Source organism: Falco peregrinus, chromosome 13 (genome assembly GCF_023634155.1).
Source record: "Falco peregrinus isolate bFalPer1 chromosome 13, bFalPer1.pri, whole genome shotgun sequence".
In the NCBI taxonomy this organism is placed as follows: Eukaryota; Metazoa; Chordata; class Aves; order Falconiformes; family Falconidae; genus Falco; species Falco peregrinus.
This window is the reverse complement of record NC_073733.1, coordinates 16,315,033-16,336,525: the sequence shown is the minus strand read 5'-3', so window position 1 is coordinate 16,336,525 and position 21,493 is coordinate 16,315,033. Positions and strand designations below refer to the sequence as shown.

The following is a 21,493-nucleotide window of genomic DNA, read 5'->3' as shown; positions in this document are numbered from 1 at the left end:
TCTCAGGTGGAAGTCAGCTCTGGTCTGCCATAGCTAACATCTTCCAAGAGTCAAGAGTGAGCCTTTTGTTTTGGTCAGTATACATGCATCAGTAGGTTCTGTAGCAGAAAGAATTTGGGGTTGCCCTTTATATAGGGTGCTTTCCATTTATGCTGAAAAAAAGAGCAAGTTACATGACAGCAAATTTTAGTCCTCTAAAATACAGAGGACTACATTGTCACAGATTATTCTTCACCAAGAAACCATGAAAAGTTTTGCTATATTCTTGTATTACAGTTTTGTAATTGTCCAGGCCTTCCGGATGAGAGGAAGTATTGATGTACTGAGACGATATTAGTGATAAATCCCCAAAGTAATTAAGTGTTCTTGTGAGTAATAGCTTCTTGCAAAACTCTAGACAGCACTGCATCTCTTGAAACAAGATGCTTTGTTCAAAACTTTGCCTTGGTTTGGTGCAGTTTTATCTTGTATGTTGATGTGCCAGTGTATGTGAGAGGAATCCACCAGTGTTTCATGTAGAAGACATAACTTCAGATTGACTGAAGTACTTAAACAGTCACGGCTAATAAAATTTACACTGACTGCTTCTGTGGTACACATACACTGATCTCATTTAAATGGCTGACAGTTTGTAACGAGTAGCTGAAGAAGAAAAAGCACACATACTTTGCCTAGGGATATAAAACTGCCTTTGGGTTTTGGGATATCACTTTAAACTTCAGTTACGGACTGCAGATTCGAAGAGTTACATTTGCCTGTATTTAGGAGATGGGTAGAATTGCAGTATTTCCCAGGGCTAATAAACTTACTGTTAAACAAAAGCATTATGGGGTTTGGGTTTGTTTGGTTTTTTTTAAGTAAAAACAAAATAAAACCTGTTGGTGACATTTGCATGGTGGAAGAGATTACTGACGTGATACAGTGATGAGAATTTGTTGGTACAAATTGGTCCTAGTCTATTCCTGTGCAAGAAAGAATAAAATACTGTAGTATTAAGAGACTAGTTTTTCAGCAGTAGCTTATAGTCTGGGTAATGCTGTTCAGGCTGAACCAGATCATCCTAACTAAAATGTAATGCCAACATACGACCTATCATGAACAAAGATTGGTACCTGCCTAAAACGCTAAGCAATGAGAATGTACCAGCAATGTAAATCGGCTCATGTGCTGACTCAGACTTCATGAAAGCCACTGGTTTGCGTGTAAGGCATCAGTAGATTCTGCACTGGAGAAATACTCCAGTGGTGTTCTTTGTATTGGGTGTTGTACCTCTGCTGAAAAAAAAGAGCAAGTTACATAAAAATAAGTGACTTTGAGGAGAATCGCTCCAGAATATTTTCTGAACATCCGAGTAATGTTAAGTTGCTGCTGTTACTATGCTGTTACTGATGCATATGCCATCAGAGTCCTTCGATAATTGGGTATAGACTACCTCACCGCCCCCCCCACTTTATTTTTTAAATACTACTGTGCTATATAGTCATTACTGGTGTAAGTCGGGGTGCAAATAAATATTTTCTGACTAGGGGGTGGAGGTTGACTGCAAGAGGTGATTGACAGTTCATTTTATTTGTCCGTGTCAGCAAATAAGCAAAGCTGAAGTCTTTTCCAAAGACCCGATCAGAAGCTGTTCCTTGTTTGGTGAATAGTCATACATTGGGCTTATGGGCTTGCCACAGAATTAATTTTAGAGTAGGGGTGGGTGAACAAGCTGGAACATTTGTAGATGTGTCCTTTTCAGAAAAATGTAAGGTTGGTCTTGAGGTAGCTAATCAGGAATGCCTTAAATTTTTGGGCTTTCTGAATATTCGTATGTTTCCAGGTCTGTAAAGCAGTTGGTAAGTGTTCAAAATGCGGGAATATTTTAATTTCATTGTAGTTGCAACCATTAACATCTGCTTGGCTGCAACAGCTGCATGTGAAATAACCATGAAACTAAACCTGCTTATCTACACAATAAAATGTTCGCTTTAGAGGAGGGAGTGGGTGAAGTACTCTCCTGTGTTCACGTTCATAACACTGAGTTTAATGAAGCAGGTGTGTAATTTTTCCTGTGTTGAAATACTTCTCTTGCTCTTTACATCAGAAACTGGTGTGTTCTGATGAGATGACTAAAGTGGATGTCTTCCATCACAAGTGATTGTCTCCAGTAGATGAATGAGCAGTAGCAGTTGTCTTGCCTACTACAGATGTGGAAAAAGAGAGCAAGCTACAGAAGCGGAGACTGCAAGTACTCACTTCCACAAAATAGAAGTGCTCATGAGAACTGGAAAAATGAAAATTAACACCTAAAGTTCTTGTAATTAGTCATAAATTCGAAATGTTTTGCACACATGCGGGTAGCTGTACTTCACCAGATGGCCATGAGTTCTGTGATTTAGCTTCAGCCAGCTTTTATCATTCACACTGTCTGCAGCTATGTGTTCCTGGTGTTTCCACACAGCAGAGAACTGGCACTCGTCCCCATGTCCTCATAAAGGTCAAAAGTCTGTCTAACCTTAAAAGGGTAATTCTGAATTCTTACTGGTAGCTGTTAAAAATGATCCTTACATAGGTCCCAGTAGCAGTTTTAACACATGAAACCATGCATATTTGCTGTATATAATTTATCCTGCTGCCGTTCTGTTTTTTCCCTACCCTATAAATTAATAGCCTAGGCAGTTTGAGAGTGCCGATTTTTTGAAAACGTTTACCTCGAGTCAGGTTAGGAATTGGCTCAGAATATTGTCACTGAGTAATTCTGGTCTCTAGGGTAATTTGGTCCTGCTTTATTGCTTCAGTCCATGACTCTTCAACTTCCTGACATCACAAACAGAATGCTTCATTCCATCTGTTATAGCAAAATGACAATTAAAAAGGAGAAAATGGCAAGATGACTGGACTTTTCTAAACTGGTATGATAGATAGTGACAGTTAATACTGTCCCAGAGCAGGGTGAAAAACGTAGTATGGCATACAGTGGATCCTGAAGAGCTAGGGAAAGGGACATTTTAATAAGACTAGTAAAATGGTTGGGAAGTTTCATTCTCAGCTTTGGATGACTTAGATTTATGAACTTTTTGAAGTTACTCAGATGTTTGTTTTGAGAGGTTATCTTTCAAAAAAACGTTTTGAATTACATGTGCACATCTTGTAAAAAAACCTTGAAAAAAACCCACTGAAGTGCATGATGAGAATTTCTTTTCAAAAATCAGATCAGATCATGAAAATAGAAAACTACTATAAAAGGGTATTTCAATAACTTGGTTTGTTGCATAAAGTTGATAAATGTTTACCCAAAATTAGTGTGATATTCCTGCCATTTCATCTTTAGGGTGAAGTTCAATTGTAATACTTCAGTATTTACAGTATTAAAGACACATTTACTTCTTTGGGTGATAGCCAGAAGTTAAGACCAACTTTACCAGCTGCCACAAGGAGGAAGTCACTAGGTAAGGTATTTTTAGTGGAATAAGTATCCATATAAAATTCTTCTATTTTCAATAATGTTGAAATTGTGTAGTTAAAGATCTTTCACTGTCTCTCTTTAAAGTAACAGAGCACGAGAAACTTCTATTAAAATGTTTATTACCTTAGAGTAACAGTAGTTCTGGTTCTTAAGATTTGGTGAGTTTCTGTGCCGAGCAAAAAAAAAAGTAGTTTCACACTTGAGCTCTGCAAGCAGCAGCAGAGGCAGGAAGATGTAATCACGGATGTGGGTTCCAGCAAGCTGCTGCACAGGAGAACCGTGCTGGTGGCAGAGCTCCTCACGATGAATCCCGAAGAACAAATTGTAACGTGGCTTATTTCATTAGGAGTCCTAAATTCCCCTAAGAAAATAGTAGATGATCCGGAGGAGTTCCTGCAAACTTCTCTGAAGGATGGAACTGTGCTTTGTAAACTCATTAATCGACTTCTTCCGGGATCTGCAGAAAAGGTAACTCTTTCAGATGTACTTTGCTAGCCTGAAACAGAGCACTGCTCGGTGAAACAGTGCCCTCGTCGTTTCGAGGTGCAGTTTTCCTTGGTAAGATGAGCAAGGAGCATCACAGAGAGAAATTTTTTACATTTCAGTAGTATCTAACTGAGGGCAAAGTACGATTGTAGCTTTAGTTCTTTTGAGTTTTGTCTCAACATCCAGAAAAAAAAGTGAAAGGTTGCAGCTGGCCGAGTTAATGAATGTTCGTTGAGTGGCAGGAAATACTGGGCCTACCAGAGATCAAAATATCTTGGTTTTGAATAGAAGGATATGCAGTTTGTATTTACGTAAATATCATTAATTACAACTCCAAATATATTAATTATTTCAGAACTCTTACTGTAAAATGCTTCATTAGTCAGGAAATATACTAGAGGAGCGGATTAGGTTAGGAATAAATAATAAACCTTGCATCTGTGCCATTCTGAAGTGTCGCAAGGCCACAAATCCATTGGTACTGAAGTTGTTTAAGCCATGTGGGTGCATCCTATTACAGTTTTATAAGGCATATGTTCACACAGTCCAGAAGTGTGATAAGTAACTGCAGGAGAAAAAAAGGGAAGGAGTCCAATGAGAGGTAGGAAATGGCAACGCAGAAGAGAAGCTGTTTAATTAAAAAGAAAAACAGGTTCTCCACCCTGTAAAACAGGAGTCTTGTTATGCAAAAATCAGTTTTGCTAGCTCCTTATCTTTTGCTTGTGTGTGATGGTTGGAAGGCAGTGTGTTCTTAAAGGTCATCAGTTTCCCACTGTCACTTAGGGCACTGTCATATGTTGACATTCAAAACAAGATGCCGACCATTTCGATGTATGCATCACTTCCTCCGGTGGCTCTTTCTTCCTGCTTCGACAGCTTGCCTGCCACCCCCATCCGCCCCCTTAAGAAGCTTCCCTAATTCAGTATAAAACGCACATGTCAATATTCATGCAGGCCTTCTGAACAGAGGCTAGACGGGAAGTAACGCAATGATCTCAGTGGATTTTCTTTCTATAGTATTGCCTGGAGCCTAAAAATGAAGCTGATTGCATCAGTAATATTCAAGAATTCTTGAAAGGCTGTGCACTCCTTAAAGTGGAGGTAAGTCAACTTGGATCCTTTCTTTTATTGTCATAACATGCTTGTTTAATCAGCCTTCTGAAAGCAAGACAGATGCCAGAGGGATGAAATCTGTAGTCATTCCTCATCTTGTGTATTAATAACACAAATGAGAGTGTGGGTAATTTAATACTTTGTCCAGAGAATTTAGAAACTGAGTGTATTGAGAGAAACCGAGCTTAACAGATTCCTTCTTGTCTTTTGAGACAAACCTAAATGGTAGAAAAATGTGCAGCAATACCAGGAGGTCTGTGTAAACAGAGTTGAGCAGTGTGGACCTGTTTACATTGTTTTTTTATTATTAAAGAGAAGAGACTGCAGGTTTTAGCCTTGCTTTAATATGAAAGTGAAATATTCTTAATACTGCAGTATTTTTCATCTTGCAACAGTTGCATGAGATTCTGGCAAACACATAATATTAAAGTGATCCTTACACATAATATTAAGTTGATCCTTACACATAAAAATAATCCTAATGAGGTCAAAAGACACCTTTTCAGTGGCTGATCCTGATCCTACTATATGCTAATTCTTATGCTTAAGAATAGCTCATATTTACGAGATCAGAGTCTAAACAAATCACTTTAAGAGTTCAGCTAATTTTGCCATCAGATTTTTTACTAAGTGCATATGGATTTAAAATGTAAATACTTTTGTATCACACTTAAATTCCTACAGTAAAAAAGAAACCTGTAACCAAGAGCTGTCACTGTCGCATTTCAAATATACTCAACATTGTGAAAAAACCACATTCTGAAGACAAATTCTGCCAGAAGCAGGGACAGCATCCTTGGGCATTACATGGAATATTCATACACCACAGTGAGAAAAGTTCAACCCATGGTAGCTCTGTTCCTGCGCTTTTCCTTTGAAGGTCTAAACAAGCAAAGAGCTTTCCTTCTTTTCACAGCTTTTTAGCTAAACAGCATGAAAATTTGCTCATTCCAGAACCATTTCACTAGTCATGCATTTCTCAGAGCCTGCTGCGGCAGCCCAGTTTTAAGAGCGGATGTATATAGAATCACTGAAGGCCTATCACATCAAAAATCGGGTGTTGCCTATCTTCTGGAACTGGCCATGTGTGATTTCCTCCCTTTTTCAGAGAGTTTATTTTTCTATTTGAAAACTAATCATAATGGTTGTAGTGGAAAATATTAAAAAATAGCAGTCTTAAACAGCTAACAGGTAGGACAAGGGTACAGTCCTCAGCTCTTGTGCTTTAACATCTCGTAGTTTCGAAGACCAGTTCTGCGATAATGCACTCCACAATTTTCAGATACTAGGAAATAGCAACATTGTGTGTCCAGCTCTGAGTGTTGCTCTGATCTTCCCTGTGGCTCTTCTTCCTCAGTTTTCATTTAAGAAAGGGTTTCCGACTTCTTTTTTCTTCTGATTTATAACCCTCTTAATCTTTGAAATACTCTGACCCTTCAGTAAGTTTCCTAGCATTCATGCGGTTGCCTCCCTCTTGGTTGCTGTGAAAGGAGGCCTCAAAAGCTGAATAAAAGCTCAAATCTCTGAAGGTGGAGGTTAAACTTTGCACTAAATTTGCAATAAATTGAAAATTATTTCTGCTTATTTTTTTCCAAAATATGAAATCATACTAGAATGCCAAGTGAAGACAGGAATTTTGCTTCTTCCTGGCTCCTCTCTGTAGCCTCGGGCACAGGAATGCTTGAGGTAGGACAGATGAGATGGTGAGCAAGACATGGCACAAGACAGCACTTATGCTTCCCTCTGGTTCTTTGCCTCCCATGTTGCCAGCTTTTCTGAGTGCTCTGGAGGCAAAGCCAGAAGAGACATGAAAAACCCTCTGCCATCTGTTCCTTCCAAAAGCAGCCCTGTTTGGTCCCTCTTGGCAAAAGAGACTCCAAGCAGCATGCCTATAGGTGGTCCTCTGTCATGCCTGATTCTTAGTTTGCCTTGGGAGCGGCTGCTGCCCTTCAGAGGGGGCTTCTCGGTAGCACATTTACTCTGAAAGCATGTTTGGAGCATCAGAACAGGCAAAAGAACATTCTGGTTCCAAGATCTAAAAGCACTGTAGCTGCAATGATTATTATGTCTAAGGAAGGTGAGCATAGGGTTAGAAAATCTGTTCTGCTCCAGTAACCTGGCCTGAGAAAAGAGTAATGTCAGGAAAGCTTTTGGCTTAAAATGTTTGAATTCCCTGCTGCTTTTACCCAGACCTTGGATTTGACAATAAAACCTTAATGGTTCTAATTCTGCCCTTCTCCAAATGCCATGGAGAACTCTTGTTGCCTAGATATGAAGAAGTAGCCTGGGACGGGATCTGAGCCACTTCTCCTCTCTTGAGACTGACAAGTGCATGTTAAGGTTTGAGATTCTGTTAATGTTGCAGATGTGAGCAGAAGAGGATGTTCTGAGGAAATTCAGAGCTCACAACTTCTACTCTGGATACCGACTTGTACAAAAGGGCCTCATCCTGGGGAATCTCGAGCATGGAGAACTTCATACATGGCATTAGCATCCTGTCCCAGCATCCCATGGCTGCATTTGCCAAAGCAGGGGCTCCCTTCATTCTATGCCTTAAATTTGTTTTTGCCGTAGACGTTTGTACAGCTGCCGTTTGGAGCTGAATACATCACATCACCGGGCATTGCTAGTGTGCAGGGAAGGTGATCATTGCGGAAGGTAGGGTTTCCAACACCAGTTTTCGGTTGAAACCCAGGTCCCGCCTTCCACTGAAGGGATACTGCTTGCCAATCTCTTCCAGTGGGAAGGCGTGCAAAGAGGTTGCTCCTGCAGAGCTCCACATACGTACTCCCCTCCTACTCTTCTTTGTTGTCCTGGTAACTCAGTCTTCGGAAGTGGAAGAAAGACACAGCAAGGCAGACAGCACCTTCTCCTGTTTTACAGGAGCAGTGAAATGTTTGGACGTGGAAGGTGGGGGAGAAGGATGCTGTGACTTTCCTGCTTCGAGGTGGCTCCATTAAGTTGCAGCAGCTTTACAGGCTGGTGATGTGAGCTGGAAAAGTCCATCTCATTGCAGGGTATAAATAACCAAACTCTTCCTCAGCTTCAGCCCAGGACTGAAGCCTGCAAACATTTGCTGCTTTCAGATGTGTTAGTCCTAAAAAAGAAGGCAAGCAGAGGAATCAGCACCTTCTAACTAGAGAAGTGCTGTAATGAGGTGAAACAATGAGTGTGTGTAAAATTGTCCAACTGCTTTTCAGTGCTGGAATTTGATCCATAAGAGCATCTATCGGTCCAGCTCTGCCGAGACAGAGGACTAGGGGGGCATGCCCACACATGGAGGGGATCTTAAGTGTCCTTAGAGGATTCTTTGGTGATTTGGACTGAGGAACGGTGCAGATAACCTGGTTGTGCTTCATTTACACTGTGGCTTCAACCTCTGAGCTGTGTCTGACTGAAGACCTGGTTCAGTGAATGAGTTCTGCTAAGGCAGTGACAGCTGGATGCAGGTGGGTTGAGGTGGAAAGTGGAAGGCGAGAGGGTCTGTCCCGATAGCCAGGTGGAGTCTAGTGTAGAAGATACAGGGAGAAGACCATGGGGAAAGAGAAAAATCAGGTAGAAAGCTCCTGGCTTAGCTTGCTTGAGAACACAAATGGGAACTGTTAGTCTTTGCTTTTTGCTCTTGATGCCACTGTGCACCTAAGAACAGCAGCTCAACAGCTAAGCAGCATTTACTGCTGAAGAAGCACAAGCCCTTCATTCAGCAGCAGCAGCATTTTATTGCTAATACAACCAAAAACTTCTGGCAAGGGGCTGAATTTTGTGAATTAAGAACAGTATCTGCAGGATAAATCAGTAGCTGGATTAAACCTGACTGTCCAGAACAATCAGAGAGCATTGCAGCGTGTCTTTGCCATCATGGGCAGAACTGGAGCTATTTCTGCAGCTGGAGATGCTCGCAGCCTTCACCAAACTGTTTGTACCTGGACGGAGGGCGTGTGAGAGCTCGTGAGAAATGGATCACCCCCGTAGCTCCCCATCCGTGTGCTCCCAAAGCCTGCACTGCTTTGGCTTACTTCCCAAGAGACATTTTCCGAGCTGGATAACTGTCAAAACAAGAGCTCCTGCCCAGCATCAACCAGCACAAGCACTGGGAAATGGGTATGTCTGGATTCAGAGCGCCCCAGTGTCCCGGAGACCTCAGGCTTGCAGGTGTGTGGGTGTCTGTGACACCCCTGTGTGGGGTTGGGACCTACAGCCGGGCTTCGCGCCGGGATGTCAGTACAGGGCTTCGTTCCCTTTCCGTGCCGCAGCCTGCTGTCGTGCTGGAGCACCTGGGGACATTCGTGCTGCCCGGGCAGGTGGGCACAGGCAGCAGTGGCACCATGCTGGCCGCGGCGAGGACGTGCTCCCCCTGGGAACCCCGTGCCTCAGCGGAACTGTGCCTCGCCTGCGGCCCGTTCTCGGTGGTACAACACTGCTGTATTGCCATTGCAATGGGCTGGGGTTTCCTTTCTTTTCCTGTACTTTCCCCCTCATTTTCCTTGTCCTTTCCCTTTCTTTTTCCTTTCTTTTCCTATTTCCTTTCCTTTTTTTCCTTTCCTCTTACCCCTCTTTCCTAGTTTACTTTTTCCCTCCCCCCCCTTTTCCGTTCGCTTCCCTGATTTACTTTTTCCCTTTCCCTTTTTCTCTCCCCCTTTTCCCTTTTTCCCGCCCCCCTTTCCCTTTCTCTTCCCTCTTCCCTTTCCCTTTCTCCCTTCCCTCTTCCCTTCCCCTGCGCTTTCTCTTCTCCCCTTCCCATCTCCCCTTCCCCGCCCGCTGCCCCCCTCCCGCCGGGCCGCCCCGCGCCTCCCGCCCGCGGCCGGCGGAGGGAGCTGCGGCCTCTCGGGCCCGGCACCGGCACCGGCGGCGGGGCGGAGCGGGGCGGTGGCGCCGCCTGTCACTTCCCCTTCTCCTTCCCCTTCCCTTCCCCGCGCCGCGATCCGGCTCCGGGTCAGAGCCGCAGCGGCCGCCCCGCGGCCCGCAGCACCGCCCGCCGTGCCGCCATGCCCCGGGGCTGCGCGCCCGCCCGCCCGCCGCCGTGAGTACCCACCGCGCCGCGGCACCGGCACCGGGCCCGGCCCCTCCGGCGTCTGCGGGGGGTCCCGCGGGGTGTCCCCCGGGGGGTCGCCGGGCAGCAGCCACGGGTGTTACCGCCGCCGGGCAGCACCCACGCGTGTCCGCGCTGGTGTCGCCAGGGCCAGAGCGCGGCCGGGGTGCGGGGCATGGCGGCACCGGCGGTGAGCGACCGGGGCCGGCGCGGCGTGCTGCGCTCGGGGGGCCGGCGGCAGGGCTGGCTCTGCGGCCGCCGAGGGCGCTCCCCGGTCGCCGGCGCGTCCCCGTGTCGCCGGGCTCGGCGGAGCTGGCGGCGCCCCGCTCCCGCCGCGGGCAGCGGCACGGCCGGTGGGCGCAGCCCCGGGGCACGGGCACCCCGCGGCCGTGGGACCGTGGGCTCCAGCTTTCCTCCTCGGGTTTGCGGGGGTCGCGGTCGCGCCGGGCTTTGGGCTTTGCCCCCAGCTGGGGGTTTGCCGGGGGTCTGCCTGGCGGCGGGATCAGCTTGTGCCGCTGGAGCAGCTCGGGCTGACACGCAGCCCGGCTTCCCCCGACCTTCCTGCCCCTCCCAGCCCGGCCCCGGGATTTGGGGGGCCGGTAACTTGCTGGGTGCGCCTGGGCTGGATGTTTCTTGACCTTCCCGAAAAGCCGGGTGTTCTGGTAGCTGCCTTGCGAGCACCGGCCGCTCCTCGCCTCCCTGCTGTCCCGGCAGGAGCGCTGGCGCTGCGGGGCTTGCACGGACCCCCCCCCCCCCCCCCCGGTGCGGGGCTTGCTCTCCCCCGATGCACGGTTGCTCCCTCCCGGTGCGATGTCCGATGGAGCAGCCAGAGCGTTTCACCCAGGGCAGCTGCAGTATGTGATTATGAAAAGTCGGAAAAGCATTTTAATGGAGATCCTCAGGTGACAGCCGTAGATTTAAGCAGGGTTTTACTTAACGTCCACCAGGATCTTCCATGACCCAAGAGCAGAAAAGCCTTTCTCCCCTCTGTTTTTCTTCTAGCCTTACAGCTTGTCTTCTAGTTAGGAGTGGAATTATGGATGGATCGTGCTGGGAAAAGTAATGTTTAGCTCATAAATGAAGACTTTTTTTGTATGGTTAATTTATTCTGGAACAAGCTGCAGACTGCATTTACGTTACAGTAGCTGATCCAGGAGAGTTTTCCACATAGGCATTGTTCCACAGTAGCTATTCCAGACAATTTCTCCATGCAGAAAAGTCCTAAAAGTTACTGCTTGCTGTTGTACTAGATTTTTTTATATATCGCTCTTGTTACCATTTTCCTCTATACTTTTTCAGTCTGTTGACTCTGAGCTTACAGCATTATTCTGTGCACTGAAGGATCAGGGATGTATTTTACTCCTTTGGTACCTTAAAAAAAAAAAAAAGAAAGCCTTTCATTCAAGGCAGGACTTGTTTTTCTGGACTTCCTGAAGGGGAAGAAAGAGGGTATGACTGAGAAAATGACACACCAGAGACATGCACGCAAACATCCCAGCCTCACTGTTGACTTTCCTCTTCTGCTCTGCAGAAGGGTGAAGACGTGTTACGGTAACTTTGCATCCTCCAGGTTGCATCCTCCAGCGGCTGCCAACAGGGTCAGCGCACGCCCAGGCTCTCCGTTACCATCTCCCTTTCCACGGAGCCTCTAACATCGCTGCCTAGGGCTGGAGGCGATGCTCAGATAGCGCTGCCTGCAATTGCAAGGCAGGAAAACTAGTTCACACACCAGTTGGCAGAGGGGATGGGGTCCGTGTGGTCCCAAGGAGCAAACCCAAGCGAGCGCAGGAGATAGATCAGCTTGGAAACAGCCCAAGGTAGGTGGGGATGTCCCCAAAATGTGCAGAGTGGTAGATATGACCAGAGCTGTGGAGCTAAGGACTTTAACATTTGTAATGATGGCAGGCTGTTCCCCATCTGAGCGTGGATTAAATTTCTTTTAGGGTAAAGCCTTTTTCCCAGTGCTCAGGGGCTGAGTCAATTTTGAAATATATTCTCAACAAAGAGCATCCCTTGTACTGCCCATGTTCGACTTTGTTGCTGCACTGATGTGTCTGTCAAAAGGCAGAGATGCCGCGAGCATCCAGGGCTGCGGAAGAGGCCAGTCCCCTTCCTATTTGAAATGTGCCAAGTGTATTCAAGGAGCTATATGTGGAAAGCAAGAAAGGGCCATTTTAAAGGGCAGTACTACCCTAAAGGTAATTAAGACCCATGTACTTGTTTAGCAGGATACGCTCTTTAGTGCATTGGAAGTGTTTCTAAGTAGATGGTGTCTGCCAGGAGAGCATTAAAAGCATCTTTCCTCTTCGTTGGATTTGCAGATCTGTGGTCTCCTTCTGCAAGACGTGTATTTGGGGGTTAGGAGGCAGTGCCTTGGTGGTACCAGTAACAGGGGTTTTTTGTATTGCTTGTCTTTGTTTCATTAATGGTTGGATTTATACAGTCTATATGAATTTGAGGGCGTTTCTCAGGGGTTAGAGGGGATTGCAGTGTTTTGGAAACTCAGATTGACCCTCATTGTGCTGGTGGTGATTTCTGAAGGGCTGGGTGTACAAGGTTCACGTTACCAGTCATAGAAAATAAGCCCTTGCTCACTATGTGTATCTGTTTTGCTGTTGAGGCTTAGCAACACACAATTCTTTAGAGTGAAATTTTTGCACATAAAATAACTGGTTTTGGCTTCCTGTAAAAAATGTGAATGTGTTATGTATGCCATACTGCAACAGCAGAAAATTCTGTATGTTTCTTGTGCTGTGGAAAGTAAATGTGTATGTATATATACATATATATGTACAGTCTCAATCTCTTCAGCTTTCGATAACAAAAATAGCAGCAAAATCTTTCCTTCCCTCAAGGCAAGCAATAACCTTCTCCGTGGTTTTCAGAGGAGTTCCTGCTCTGCAGATTGCACTGATTTCCTTCCCTGTCTCCAAACGCTGCTGGGTCCCCCTGCCCTTCCCATGCCGCCTGCCACCTGCGCCCCAGGAATTCACTCGCTATAAAGGAAATGGGACTTGTCAGCCCTGAATAAACGCCCTTTCCCTGCAGAGACACAGGGGCAGCTTAACCCTCACTGTCACCTTCCAGCGACGTGGGCTGCTCAGACAGCACTAGTGAGATGTTTCGAGCTCAACTGACCAAGTTCCTCTTTCACAGGTGTTTGATCCACATGATTTGTACACCGGAGAACAGTTCTCCAAGGTCCTGAGTACGTTAACAGCTGTAAATAAAGCTACTGAAGGTAAGAAAAATACATTATTTTTTTTTCCTGTGGTCTTTTCAATTTCTGTCTCATTTGTATGCTGGGGTGGGGTTATTTTTTTGGTAATTCCTAGTTTATGATGATTTCTGGAGGCTTAGCAGATTGTGCTGATGGCACCGATGCCTGATGCTGGACAGTGGGATCAATATTTCACGCTTCTACCAGCTCCGGGTTTAAACGTGGCATTTCAGAGTTGCTGTATGCACTTTGCAGAGCTACGTTATCGCTTTACACTAAGGGACCTCTGCTCAGTTTTGACAGTATTAAGGGACCTCAAAGTAGGTCATCGTAAAGGAGCCTCAATGTAAATGAGCATGCATCTCCCAAAATGCAAATAGCAGATTTTAAATAGTGCGTTTTAAAGCTGAAGGGAAAAACAGATCCATCTGCATAATATCTTTACTGAATGTCAAAACAAACAGTTGCCACATGCTCAGTCAATTGTATTGATGTTTCTCTCTCTCTCCTCTCCCTCGGTCCATGGAGGAGGCTCCTGGGTTTGGGAATCGGGGTGGTGATGGCTTGTCCTGCCTCCCTGGGAGCAGGAGTGGGCTGCTGATGCAAAGCAAATCAGCTCCTCTTGTTTCCATCCCAAATACATAGCTGTTCCCCACAGGCTCTTTTAAACTGATATTTGTCCACATAGGCTGTGAAAGGAGAAGTTCAGCAGGGAGGGTGATGACAGTGTGGTGCTCTGGGGAGGGGTGAGAGGACCAGGGTCTCTTTTCTGGGGGATGAGGAGCAGGTCTGCATGGACCTGGGAAGAGTTTGCAGGGTGGAAAGCTTTTATGGCCCCCTGTCATACAAGTGGATTTGCACGGAGTCCTGATCCACCAAAATCCAACATCAAGAGAGGAGTTCAATTCCCCTCTTGCAAGTTACATTTTAGGCAATTAAAAGCGAAAAAAATTAAACCCCAAACCCAACGATTTTCCTGTCATGGGATGTTTTTTCTGTTGGCTTACTGCATTTTGCCTAGTTTTGGTTTGCAGTGGTTTTCTCGGTTCTTTCAGTTCTCTTTCAACTTAGTTTTTGCTTTTGGGTTCTCTTCTGCTAGTACAGAGGCTGCTCAGGTTGTTCAATGGAACAACTTCATTGCTGGGACTGGACCGTTTTCTCCCTTTTCCCTCTTTTCTGTTCTCTTCTGTTCTGATGCCAGGTTTTATAAAATCAGATGTATATAAAATATATACTATACTTACACATGAGTGTTGTGTGAATTTTCAGGTATATGTTATATAAATAACGACATATATCTGATACTATATAATGTATTATAATCATAGGAATAGTATATATTTGTACATACACACCTGTATGTGTGTGTATAATGTTGCTGTAAAGAAATCAAGGTTCTTGGACTGCCTTTCTGCAGCCAGCACTCAGCTCTGCCGCCAGCTCGTTCCCTAGAAGTCAGTGCACGGTAATTCAGCTGCAGCACATCTCCTGACAGCCTCCTACCGCTCCCCTAAATGCCAGCACCCGGTGACCCCATGTAGAAAGCCCTTGCAGGTTGTTATGACGGGGGATGTAAAATGCAGGTTACCTAGTCCAGGAGCAACCTTTGCAAATGCTGACATTATGATCGACGTTAGTTTCAATTTTCTGAAAGCAAAAAGAGTGAGAAAATTTTCTGCCTCTGTGCTTGCCTATTGCCAGACTGGAGGGGTGTGATGGGGGTGTGTGCCAATGGGGCAGCCAGTGCCATTGTCACAGCCCTTATTTACAGCCCCCACTCTATTCGTGCAGCCACCCGTGTCCCAGCTCACCCCTGCAGTCGCTGGGCAAGGCTCGGGACGTGGCTTTGCTGGGGAATAATTTCTAGCACACGTTACCGACAGGCTATAGGGAAGCTGGGATCCTCTTGTTTTCATGGCAAACATCTGTTTGAACATATGCTTTCTCTGTTTAAATGTTTAAAAGCGCAATGCCTGTGATATAATTAGCTGCTCCGTCAGAGAGCACTCTTGGGAAAAGTACAGGGTAAAATAAATACATGCCTAAAACGTTTGCTTTTTGGTGGCTTGGCCAAGTTCCTGAGAAGCAGGAGCCTGTGTCCTACAAACTGCCACTGCAGATGGTCCCATTTGTCCCTCTTGCCAGAGGCCGAGGGCTGAACGGAGCATCAGGACAAGCCTGGTACTGGCTACTGCAGTTCCTGCTATGGCCAAGGCTCTGGCATGCCTGCACATCCCAACACCGCAGAGCTGCTGCATCCCAACACCCTTGCTGGAGGCAAAGGGAAGCAGGTGACAGATAAAGAAACACTGTGGGAATGTGATGTGTTTGTGAGGATCCATTTGAAGTTCAAATCCTTCAGTCTTTGTGGATCTTGTTATGCAAATAACTAGAGGCATCGTTTGTAGCAAATTAACTCAGACAGAGTCCAGCAGCTGTCCATCAAATAACAGCAACACAGAGCTTGATGCTTTTATCTGAAAGAGAGGGCAGGGGAGGAAAACCAGCTGGGCTGGATCAGATGAGGCTCATCTGCCAAAAATAGTGTAGGAATGTGAGCAGAAAACCCAGCTATTTTAACCATAGTTTAAGCAACATATGGCAGCAGTGTTCCATGCTGGACCAGGAATAAAATAGGACGCTGTCACGATGCAAGATAAATGATACACTTCCCTACCAAACTGTCAAAGTCAGTTTTACATTTGTTTCTAGGTTGCTGCAGATATTTATAAAAGCTTTGGAAGATTGGGAGGGGCAGGGAGAAGCATAAAATCTACAGTAACCGAGTCATTTCCGTGGGACTGTTGCTGATGGCTTGAATAAGCGGAGAAGTCTGGACTCGCGGTTTACACCCTCCCTTTTTAGAAGGAATCAGGGGAAGAGCATCTCGCGCTGGCAGCCAGCCACCCCTCCTGGCCTGGGAGTCGCCGGGAGCAGCCGAAACCGCTCCTGCTCAAATATCAGGATGCTTCAGAGAAAAAAAACAACCCCACTTTGTGTCTGCAAAGTGAGTTTTCCACGCAGAGGGTTTTGCTGTTGCTGCAGCCCAGGGAGATGGGAATTCACCGTGCGGTCATCGGGCAGTTGTGTAAGGAGCAGGGCGAGAGAGAAAACTGACTCACTGAGAGCACACAACACTTACCAACAGCGTTGTCTGTCACTGGAGCGTGGTCTGGGCGGACTGGTGTGTGGGTATGGTCTGGTTAAGGGTTTTTAAGGCAGCGGCGCCTGGAAGTCATAGTCATAGACCTGGTCCCTATTGTGCAAGGCGTTGGAGAAAGACAAAGCAAGTCTGTTCTCCAGGAGCTCACAGTTTGTGTTGCTCCAGGCCCAATCTAAGGATGCGGTGTTTTTCTATTGAAACAAAAATTCTCTGGGGAGAGTGAAAGCCCAGCTGAGTTCCTGTAACTCCCACCAAACTTCCCCTTCGGAATGATTTTTCCATGTTGACACTCAGACTGGAGGAGAATGGGGGAACAGCAGCTTTAGAGTTTATGTTTTCTCATTCCTGCGTATGCTTGGTGGCTCGATCACCCTCTCTTCTTGCAGCATTTTCAAAGAACAACTCCGAACATCACCCAGGGAACCTTGCACGGTCATGCCTGCAAAACACTCTTCTCTGTCCTCCTGTTGAGGTCCACGGGCATGCCAGGTCCACGCTGCAGGTAGAAAACAAAAGCTCTGGAATACAGAAATGTTCTTGAATCTACAAGGCAAATCTTAAAAGGGCTTCACAGTTTGCTGAAATTATAATATCTGCTGTGGTTGCATTTTAGCACCATGGCATATAGAAGGGAGGTGATCTGAGCGTTGTCCCACAGCGTGGTGTGAGGTACAGTGGCAGAGAAGTACTGGGAATGACTGGGTGGCTTGGATCCCATGGGTTTTGCTGCTCTGCAGCGCCCAAGCAGGATTCTGGGGCTGAGCGCTGCCAGGTCCTGCAGGAGCTGGGACTGCTCATAGTGACAAGGCCACTGACTCAATCTCAGCACAGGGCGGTTGCCACCAGGAAACTTTTTACCTTCTGGCAGCTTTTTGAGTAATAATATAGAAACAAAGCTGCTGCTCTGACACATGTCTGGTTTTCATGATTACTGATTTATTTCCAGCATCAGGCAGGCGGTGGCAGGAACAAGCCCAGAGACTAGTTTGAGAAAGCGAGGAGCTTCGAGCGTGTGAAGGAGGCAACGCCAAGAGCTGCTGGGGCTACCTGAGCCTTTCCGAGGGCTGTCTGTCTCCTGGGGGTGACAGTCCTGTCCTTCCTCGGCGTGGTCTGAATCCCTCTCTCACATGGCTAATGGCAGCAGTCCACGAACAGTAATCAAAATTGTGCCTAGCCTCTTTCAGCTGTATAATGAACCCAGACGGACTTATCTAAATAGAGAAGCGATTGTGTTGACCAGCTGTTCAGCATTCTTCCCCGCTCGGCGGGGAGCCCTAAGCTGCAGCTGTGGAGGTGACCTGAGAGCGCTCACTTGCGAGCTAAACTTCGAAACACCTTCAACAGTGCTTACTTGGATCCCAGAAACATTCACAGTTGGACAGCATTGGGCTGAGAATTATTCTAATTTTCTACAGTTTTGAGGGGGATTTAAAAAAAAAATACTGTGGTTGGATGTGTGGCTGCAGAGGTGGCATAACCTGGGAGTGCCGTGGGATGCAAATCAACTTCTTCCAGCATGGAAGGGTTAACCCAGCCCAGCAAAACCATCCTCGCTGTTGACTAGGAGTACCCGCACTGGAGATGCAGAGCACTTGCTCTCTTGCTCTGATAGATGCTCTTTCAGCTGTTGTGCCCTGTTCTTGTTTTCTTTATAGGCTTTACTCTTTGCTTTGCTGTGATGCAGAGGGATGGTGGACAGATGGGTAAAACTCAGATGTTGTTTTTGCCTCACCAGATCAGCCGTCAAAAGGGCCATGTGCACATCTGTCGTCTCTTAGCTCTGTGGCTGGAGGTCCCCACACTGACTCCAACGGCACAGCTTCACAGTCAGCGCAGGTGTTAAGGAGGCAGTCCAAGCCTGTGGTATCCTTTAATTAACATCTCATCAGGGGGTTGGTGGCTGTGGGGGTAGAGGGGTATGAGTGGTACCCCTGGGTCGAGCATGCCAGGGGGGCTTTGTCCTCCCCCGATCTCCATCATGGCTTTGCTGCCTCGGCTGGAGACAGTCTTGCGGCTTCTGCAAACCGCGGTGCTCCTCTCTGTGACATGAGGAGAGCGATTCTTATCTGCCATCCGTTGGGCTGTGAAACGAAATTAATGCTTGGGAAGGGACCTTGTGGTCCTCTGGTGGGAGCGCTTGCACAAAAGCAAGACGTTACTGCTTGTTATAACAAGCAATACTGAAAAAACAGCTGTCACAACAAAGAACAACAATGGCTTGTCCTAGTGGTTTCTGCTTTTTTGGACTATTTAGTGATGTTTTCCCGTGTTTCTTTCCTTAGGAGATGACCGAGAATGGCAGTCATCAGCTGGTGGTAAAGGCCAGGTTCAATTTTAAGCAGACCAATGAGGATGAACTCTCCGTTAACAAAGGAGACATTATTTATGTCACCCGGGTTGAAGAAGGGGGCTGGTGGGAAGGGACCTTGAATGGAAAAACAGGCTGGTTCCCAAGCAACTACGTCAGAGAAATCAAATCCACCGGTAAGCAAATTGCTTTCAAGGGCTGATTGAATGACAGCGGTATAATGCAGCGTAGATCCTTGTGCCTTTGGGAAATTGCTGCTATTTAGTAAGGACCGTTTGTGTCCTTAAAGCAGCAGGACTAATGGAAGGATGAACAAGGCCAGAAGGGTAAAGCCTAGTCTTTCGCATGAGTTGTTTGAGAGCTGCTTCACCCTCTTCCCCAGCGCATCGTGCCTTTTGATGGCTCCCCCCAGCCACGCAGGAGCGGGGACGTTGCCGGAGGATGAGGCTGGAGATGGCTGTGTGGGTCCCCTTTGTCCTGGGGAGCTGCCAGGTCGTTCCAGTGTCTGGGCAAAGAATTAGCTTTTTGTTAGAGACCTCGGTCAGGCGCTGTATTTGTGTTTGATCCTGCCATTTCTGGTGGCAGTGGAACGGGTGCTCGTGGTCACAGTGAGGAAACCAACAAAAACTAGGTGGCCGCAGGGAATGGTTCCCTGGTTTTGCCTGTCGTGGTGGCTGATTTCACACAGTACGTTTTCCCCCAGATGCGTCTTCTGCTACGATAATGAGAAGGGAAGAGGGAGGGGACGGTCCATCTGATGACATCTGCCTTTATTGAGCTTTGTCTTGAGTGTCCTTCATGTTTTCTGCAGTGTGATTCTAACCAGATGTGGGGTGGTGATGACACGAGGCATGCCCCTGGCTGACTGCCCTGTAGTGTTACATATCCATTCAAGCAGCTCACCCCGTTGTGCTTCTGAGGCCGTTGTGTGACAGTAAACTTGGTTTTTTACAAAATCCAACTTAATTCCTTAATGCACCTTGAGGGCTTACCCTGCGCAGAGACCAGTTCTACGCTCAGTGCTGGTTTCATGGCTCAGGATCAGCCCTGGCCTCAGACATGTGGGACATCAGCAGCAGCCTGCAAAGTGGCTGCAATATGTACAACCCGTTAGACATCCTCGCTGCCATGCTTGCAAGTGAAAAAGCAAAGGAGGGAAGAATAAAATTAGTGAGCGCTCAGAATTAGGCCAGATTTTATTTAATTCTAAGTGAAAAAATCATTGTTAGGATATCTCATCTCCCACCGTTTCCCTCTGGGAAATGATGTCTGAGCTGGAGCAGGACATTGCAGCAGAGATTGAAGGCTTGTCTGGCACAACCCAGGAATCGCTAATTAAGTCAGTGAGTGGAAAAGAGAAATGTTTCAAAAAAAGGAGATCAGATTTCAGTCCTATGGGGAAAATCAGATGGGAGCTGCATGAAATAACGGCACCTCATTGAAGCAAAGGGCAAGACTCCAATTGATCCTGACTGTAGGAGCCCGGCAGATTTTTTTTTACCTGCAGAGCTTTTTCCGCTGAAACCCTCTCACCAGCACCCATTTCACATGGGAGGAAGGTTTGCTCCTCTGGTCTCTGCTTGCTCGGGAGGCATGGCTGGATTGCAAATGATGGGGGCAGGCACCATCAGCTAACCCTCTCCTGCCCCAGGACCACTGCCGAGGGGCTGCACCCGGGGGGACCCCTCCCTGCAAGCCAGCGGAAGCTGCTTTCCTCACCTCCGAAGCGTGAGACGTGTCACTCTAAATGGAGTTACTTGTTTTTCAGCAGTGTCTGTACCTCCGGTGTGTCCTAAGCGTGCCCTTTGGTGGAAATAACTAGCTGCGTGGAGCAAGGCTCCTCCAAGTCTTTGAATGAGGCGCAGAGCTCCCAGCTGAAAGTGACAGGAAACTCTACAAGGGCAATAATTAGACAATACATTAAGCTGCGGTTTCCAGGGGCTAAATTTATCAATTCCAAGCTTCTGCCTTGCTATCGGTGTGAAAGTAATTGCCTTCTGTGAGTGATGGCAGGGAGCAAGGAGGCGGCTGTCCTGCGTGGTGCAAAGGCGTATCGGTACGAGGTGTGCAGCGTGGCCAGGGCTGGCGGCACAGCTCTCCGGTGCGGGCAGAGCTGGCAAAGCCATGCTGCTGGCAGGGAAGAGGCTTCTCTAGGGAAGGAAAAGTGGAGCAGGGACTTGTGTGTGTGTGTACGTGCACATGCGTACCATGCTGGAGGCATCCACAGGGATTTAGCGAATGCAGAAGAAGATGAGAATTGACTTCCAGGTTTGTGGGAGCTTTGTGCTCAAATCTGCCTTCGTTCAGAGAAAGATTTTGTATCGCAAATGACTGCGGGGATCAGGGTTCAGTGTCTTGATTGGCGCTGGCTTCAAGTGCTTTGTGAATCACCTGGAACAAAATGCTGTATCCAGCATTTCTGATAGACACCCAGTTTTGAAACCCAAATTTTGTGGGCCGGGTGAAGCCACACTGTAGCTCCAAACAGTGCCAGACACTGGGCTACTGCCAGGGATTTCAGAGCAAACCTGTAAGTTAGTTGGCAGAGGCTGTGCAGTGCTTCTGGTGCGACTTGCTCGGCTGCCTTCGGTGCCATGCATGCCTTCGGTTTGCTCCTAGTTTTTCTGGAGCCGGCAAACAAACCCTGCCGTTGAAGTTTTGCATTCACAGGGGTGAAGCTTTGTTTGCTGGACATGATGCAGCAGTGACTTTTCCTGCTGGAGTAA

The 21,493-nt window shown here is 46.9% G+C and overlaps 1 protein-coding gene across 3 annotated transcripts in view; it reads left to right on the top strand.

The window, feature by feature from the left end:
- Nucleotides 1-3,685: 3,685 nt before the first annotated feature.
- The window catches only part of ARHGEF6 (Rac/Cdc42 guanine nucleotide exchange factor 6), a 40,643-nt gene continuing 22,835 nt past the window's right edge, over nucleotides 3,686-21,493 (top strand). For 2 of the 3 annotated variants that reach the window (XM_027780192.2, XM_005232758.4), the window contains exons 1-5: nucleotides 3,686-3,916; nucleotides 4,952-5,035; nucleotides 13,233-13,317; nucleotides 18,195-18,322; nucleotides 18,742-18,943. In XM_027780192.2, the coding sequence (XP_027635993.1) occupies nucleotides 3,752-3,916; nucleotides 4,952-5,035; nucleotides 13,233-13,317; nucleotides 18,195-18,322; nucleotides 18,742-18,943 (664 nt within the window). In that variant the 5' untranslated portion in view covers nucleotides 3,686-3,751. Of the gene's footprint in view, nucleotides 3,917-4,951; nucleotides 5,036-9,933; nucleotides 10,068-13,232; nucleotides 13,318-18,194; nucleotides 18,323-18,741; nucleotides 18,944-21,493 lie in introns of those variants that run through there. The other variant, XM_055818341.1, reaches the window with a different exon arrangement.